The sequence below is a fragment of the Asparagus officinalis genome, chromosome 8 (assembly GCF_001876935.1).
Source record: "Asparagus officinalis chromosome 8, Aspof.V1, whole genome shotgun sequence".
In the NCBI taxonomy this organism is placed as follows: Eukaryota; Viridiplantae; Streptophyta; class Magnoliopsida; order Asparagales; family Asparagaceae; genus Asparagus; species Asparagus officinalis.
Genome location: NC_033801.1, coordinates 2,411,791 through 2,418,623, shown reverse-complemented (window position 1 = coordinate 2,418,623; position 6,833 = coordinate 2,411,791). Strand labels below are relative to the sequence as shown.

Here is a 6,833-nt window from a genome sequence, read left to right as displayed (position 1 = left end):
AGTTCTAGTGTAAAGCTGTTGGCGATAGTTTCTTAGACATCACTAATTTTTTTAATTATCTGTTAATTTTATTGTGCTTCCCTCTTGATTCTGTTTACTAGGGGTGATTAATTGAGGATTTCCCAAGTGAATTAGTAAATATTCTCTTGTATACTTGTCAAGGTAATGGTCTTATCTTTTGCTTAGGTTTATCTCCCCTTTGCTAATTTTACATCTTATATGAAACTTTTGCTTATATAAATGACAAAATACAACAGGAAACATCAATAACTTCTGAGGAGATTTGTAAATGCAAAGTGCAATCGATGTGCCAGGTTAATAGGTTATTGCCTCCTACCATAACTGTGCTCTTCTTCTGCTATTTCTTTTTAAGGATCAAAGAACTGGGGAAGAAAAGGAAGGGGCTTCTATTTTTGCACAAACAACCCTCCCCACCCAACCAAAAAAAAAAAAAAAATCTCGGTGCCCGGGCGGTCTCTCTTTGTGTTTGTTTTTGTTTCCTATCTCTATGTTGGTTTCTTCGTCTTGCTTTTTCTGGTTCAGGGCTTTGTTAAACTGAGATAAAGTCATTTATTACCGGGATTAATGATGATGAAACAACCGAGGCACTTCCCAGTTTAAAGTCAAGGTTAAAAATAAGTAAACACACTAGACTATAGTATGCACAAGTCTTCAAGTTAGGTTAGCTTTTGAGCAACCCATCCCATATTTTAACTGAAAGGTAGAGGAGATGGCTTGTGAATCAGGGTATAAAGATATTGACACTGGTCTTTAAAGTTTTGTAGGTTGCATATGCAAGTTACATTTTTAAAAAAATTGTCGATATAGGTAAATTTGGAGGATTGCAATCCTCAAACATGACATATATAATTAACTTCAGCTGATAATTTGACGTTAAACAATTCGAACAAAGGAATTTGTCTACTGAATAAGTTGGTTGAAGTTAGGTGCATCTCCGATGACTACTTTTACCTAGGTAGCTATGAAAAATGACTTGAGGAATGTTAACCAACAGCAAGACTAAGAAGAATATTATGACAAATGACTTTACATCTCATTTATATGCGTACTGCTTTCACACTGTGTCTTTCAAACTTTGTCTTTGACACTAATGGAGCTCATGAGGCTACACCTCAGAGCAAAGTTCTCAATTACAGTGTGTATATTATTGTTTCATTTAGTAGGTGCATTTGACTCAGAGCTCTCTCCATACTACTACAGTGAGTTGTGCCCTCTTGCTGAAGAGATCGTTAGGCAAAATGTCGAGGCAGCAGTTTATCGTGACCCATTATTGGCAGCAGCTCTCTTGAGACTCCATTTCCATGACTGTTTTGTTCTGGTCTAATTCTTTGGCTACTTAATGTTTTCAAATTTGAGTTCTTGTTATTGTTAAGTTTAATACTAATATTGTGAAAAGTTTGTGTAGGGATGTGATGCATCCTTACTACTTGATGACACAGTTGCAATAGTCAGTGAGAAGACAGCAGTTCCAAACTTGAATTCTCTTCGTGGGTTCGAGGTGATTGATAGAATCAAATATTTGTTGGAGGAAGCTTGCCCTTTGACTGTATCTTGTGCTGATATTTTGGCAATTGTTGCTAGAGATGCAGTTGTTTTGGTAAGTTTTAGCACCAAGTTCCATATTCTCCTATATAGAGATACGTAAGAAAACAGACACAATTCGAGATGGGCATCTTGTATTAATATTTGTATACTCGTGTTCTACAGTGATGACTAGGTTCATACTAATCATGAATTGTCAGTATGCTGCATGCCAATGGTATTTGTTTTGCAGGTTGATATGACAAAAAAGAGTCTGTATAAATCTTTAGAAGTATTAAAAGTTTCAACCTACCTAGCCATTTAAAATAACAAAAGAAACTTCTGTATTTAATTCCTGTGAAGTACCGGTAATCCTACGACTGAATTAAAAATAACCGTATTGTTATAGTTTTTGACGTGTAGAAGAAGTTTAGTTTTAGTTTAAAGATACAGTGATGGTTTTTTATGTTCCATATGAGCCTACCTATGATTCATTGAGTATTTAGGTCTCCATCAGAATGCTTACATTCATCAGTACTGAGTTATATCAAACTGGATATTAACTGCTGCAAGAGAACATGAATCTTTGTTATGATATTTGGATAGTTTTTTTTTTACAAACTTGGTAAACAATTTTGCCCTTACTGTTCTTTGAGTTAACCATTTCTCGGCTTTCTATGATCAATATGCTTTCCTTTGTTTTAACTGTGAGTTCTTCGTACAGAGAGGGGGACCGAGCTGGGAAGTATATTTAGGGAGAAAAGACTCCCTGCAAGCGAGTGTCACTCTTGCAAACAAAATGATACCTGCTCCAAACTCCACTCTTGAGGTTCTCATTGCCAACTTTGCAGCACAAGGGCTTGACGTAGTAGACCTGGTAGCTCTATCAGGTACTGATAGCTCACATGTTTAATATATCCGTAGTATGATGAAAAAATTTATGTAGCGTTAATTACAGAGACTCCCTGTAGTATTGCTATTTTGCATCTATCCCTATGGTTTCATTGTTGCAGTTCGACTTCCTAGTTTTTTTTTTTTTTTTTTTTACTCTTTTATCCTCAGATAAGACTTTCAAATGTCATCCAGGGAGCAATACTTGCCAAAATGTTACGAAGGGTAACTGAGACAGAAAAATTTAAAACAGGCATAATGAAACTACGGGGGTAGTAAGTGCGAAACAGGGACTCTTTTGTGTGTATGTGTGTTTTTTTTTGTTGGGGGAGGGGGATATATGCAATTATCTCATAATGTACCATCTAACTGAAGGTTAAACTACGTTTTATTTTAACTTTGGATAGAGAACACACCTACTTGGGGAATTAAAGTGACCTTTAATATGCGTTGCAAATCAAATTAAAAACAAATGTTTAAGCAACGATAAGGGCAGACAATTTTGAGCGTTATCCCTGGGAAATCATGAGCAGAACAGCATGTCACCAATATCGGTAGGATTTTCCACCATCCGCGTCTACGTGATCAGATCCTATGGTCTAATACCAATAGGGTCTCCCGTAGCGAGAATCAAATTAACCCAAAAACTTAAGCCATTAGATATTGACTTCGAACTTCCTATTTAGTCTTTCCATTGTTGGGATTATACTCACACGTGAATACCGATGGTAATTAACTGCAGGAAGTCATACCATCGGAAGATCAAGATGTACTAGCTTCAAAGGGAGGCTATACGGTCAGCTAGCGTATGAAGGGCCTCCGTTCTCCCTCGAATATAGAAGTTATACATTCCGAAGTTCTTTGCAGGCAATATGCCCAACAAATGGGAGAGACAATGCCTTGGTCCCTCTAGACCTCAAGACTTCAAGGAGGTTCGATAACCAGTACTACCTCAACTTGCTTAGAGGCCTCGGCTTGCTTCAGAGTGATGAAGCGCTTGTTTCTGAGAGCGTAGAGGAGAGTGTTATAGAGATAGTTTGGGCTTACGCTCAGAATCAAGAGCTTTTCTTTCGGGATTTTGCAAAATCTATGATAAAGATGGGGAATATTAATGTGCTTACTGGAAGTGAGGGACAAGTTAGAGAGCACTGTCGATATTTGAATGTTTAGATGGAGAGTTAATGAACAAGACGAAGGTTTCTTTTGCTTGTTGATGATGCATTTATATCTAGAATGATATATGATTGTAATGAAACTAACGAAGTTTTGAAATGTTGCATATTATGTCAAGATAAACTGTTCTATTATCTCTATTGCTTGATTTTATTTTGTTCCGTGTGAGATGAGGCCCACTTGATTAGAATTAGGTGATTCCAAGTTTATTCTTTAGCAAACTCATTCGCCAAACACAAAAAAATAATAAAAATTTAAAAAAAATTAAAAAAGAAATAAAAAAAATTTAAATTTAGTTTTATTCTCCTTTCCATTTCATCCTCCTCTTCTCTAATCCTGGCAGCTAACAGAGGGAGTTATGTTTCCTCCTCTTTTAAATAGTGTATTTCTGCATTTTTTTTTTCACCATTTGAAATTTTTTTGGTTGTCTATGAATATGAGGATTCGAACCCACGACTTCTCATATATAAGTCATGCTACCGTGAGTACAAATTTTATTAAAACGTCCTAGTCATTCACAGAAATGATAGGATGGAATCTTGAAAACTTTAGTTCTTTTCTTTATTAGTTAAACAATCTCATTCGTATTTAAAATTTTAACTCTTCTCTAACCAAGGGTCGATATTAGCATCTTTTAAGGAAATGGACAATCAAATTAGACAAAAGCATGGTTAGCCCACTCGTGTGTTCCTTATTACATGCATTAGCTCCACAAGAAAAGAAATCCCCAAAGAGAGATAAAACTTGATGAAATATAAATCTACATAGAATATGTCACGCCCCGGGCTCACGGGCCTGTTGGCGGGTGCAAGCTGTGGGACCCACTGAGAGCTACTCAATGTTGGCTAAAATCCCCTATCAAAATGCTAGCATTAGTTGTTCTTGGGCTTTTCTCTATTTAAATCACTAACATTTCTTCACACTAATCTACGTGGGACTAAAGTGGGGGTGTCACAATCACCCCACCTTACAAAGACGACGTCCTCTTCGTCACGACATGACAATTGGCACATCCCAGTGTCACTGCCAGACGATGTGGGCTCTAGAGGTGGCTCCCACCGCATCCACGCAGTGTAACACTTAGCCCCGTATAGCACTTATATCCACACTTACGGCTAGCAACTTTGTTGATACCATTTGTCATGTCACGCCCCCAAAATGCGCAATTTATTTTGAGTAAACCATATTGTTAAGGTTTTCGGCTTGTATCAGAATATCTACGTTCAGTACCGAGCTATAGCAAACTGGATATAACTACTGCAAGAGAGCAGGAATCTTTGTTATGGTATTTGGATGGTTTCTTTTGTACAAACTTGGCCTTAAATGTACGTGGGGATCAAATTAAGAACAAAAGTTTAAGCAGCAATCTCCCACTTCATCGATGAGTATATTGCATTATCCACAAGAAAGCATGGACCCTTGAACAAATGACAAGGGCAGCGAATTTATAGCATTATCCATAAAAAATCATGAGCTAAACAACGTGGCTACCAGCATCAACAGGATTTTCCAGCATCTGTGGCTACATGATCACATCCATATTGACTTCAAACTTTCTATTTAATTTTTTTTTCCCGTTGTGGGATTATACTCACACATGAATACCAACGTACGGTAATTAACTGCAGGGAGTCATACCATCGGAAGATCAAGACGCGGTACAAGCTTCAAAGGGAGACTATACAGTCAGGTAGCATACGAAGGACCTCCATTCTCCCTCGAACACAGAAGCTACACATTCCGAAGATCTTTGCAGTCAATATGCCCAACATATGGGAGAGACAATGCCTTGTGCCTCTAGACCTCAAGGAGGTTTTATAACCGATATGATCTTAACTTGCTTAGAGGCCTGGGCTTGCCTGCACTTGTTTCTGAGAGAGTAGAGGAGAGGGTGACAGAGTTAGTATGGGTTTATGCATGTTCAGGATCAAGAGCTTTTCTGTACGTAGGGACTTTGCTAAATCCATGATAAGGATGGAGAAGATTAATGTGCTTAGTGGAAGTGAGCGGCAAATCCGAGAGAATTGTGGATGTTTGAATGTTTAGATGGAGAGCTAATGAACAAGATGGAGTTTTATGCGTTTGTTTATATATGATGCATTGATTTGTCTAGAATGATATATATAATGCTTGTGATGAGACTGGTGAAGTTTTTAGATGTTGCATATTCTGTCAAGATGAACTTTTCTATTATCTCTATTGCTTAGCTTGTTCAATGTGACATGAGGGGATGAGGCCCATTTTATTTAATTAGAATTAGGTGACTCGAACTTTATTCTTTAGCGAACCCATTTGCCAAACATCAAAAATAATAAAATTTTAGTTTTGTTCTTCTTCCCGTGTCATCCTCTCTTCCCTAATCATGGTTGGTAACAAAGGGAACTGTGTTTCCTCCTTTTTTTTAATAGTGTATTGGTACATTTTATTTCATTCATATGCAAGTCATGTCAAGATGCAGGCTTGCGAGCCTCTTGGGGATGATATAAGCCGTGGAACTTACTGAGTTTAGCGCATTTTTTGATCAAAACATTGCCAAAATCGACTAGTCACTGCTACACTTGGCTTCTTAGACTTGCTACTTAAAACCATCAAATATCTCTTTATTTTTCGATGTGGGACTAAACATTGGGGCGTCACAAGTCATGCTACTACGAGCACAAATTTTATCAAAACACTCTACTCATTCACAGCGGTGATAGGGTGAAATTTTGAAAATTTTAATTGTTCTCTTTATTATTTAGATAATTTCACTCGTATGTTTAAATAATCTTTACTTGTATATAAAAATTTAACTGTTCTACAACCCATGTTTCTTTTTTTGGCATCGGATATTGGAATACTTCCAAAGAATCTAGACAATTAATATTAGATAAAATGATGGTTAGTCCTGTTAAAATGTAGAGATATAACTCTCAAATCTCACCGTAAGTTTGAAGTTTTGACCTTATAGTTAGGGACTTTACGAAGCCCTCTTTTGCATTCCTCATCACATGAATTAACTCCATAGGAAAGAAACTATATAAGAGGATAAAAGTTGATGAAATTTGAATCTCCATGAGAAGATTTTCCCACAATTTTAAGTGAACCAATTAAGAGAGAAATTAATGTGCTAACTCCCATTTGGAAATCTCTCTTTTAGAAGCTCATTTATATTACTACTTTATATTATAAATATATTAAGGCAGCTCAATGGACAAACTCTCACCGTTGTGGGGGTCTAGAGAAAG

At 36.9% G+C, this 6,833-nt stretch overlaps 1 protein-coding gene across 1 annotated transcript; it reads left to right on the top strand.

Annotated features, from left to right (window-relative positions):
• Positions 191-3,644, top strand: LOC109822185 (peroxidase 20). Its single transcript, XM_020388350.1, has 4 exons — positions 191-1,339; positions 1,427-1,618; positions 2,267-2,432; positions 3,176-3,644. Exons 1-4 carry the CDS (start codon positions 1,112-1,114, stop codon positions 3,601-3,603), a joined length of 1,014 nt encoding a protein of 337 aa, XP_020243939.1. The 5' UTR covers positions 191-1,111; the 3' UTR covers positions 3,604-3,644.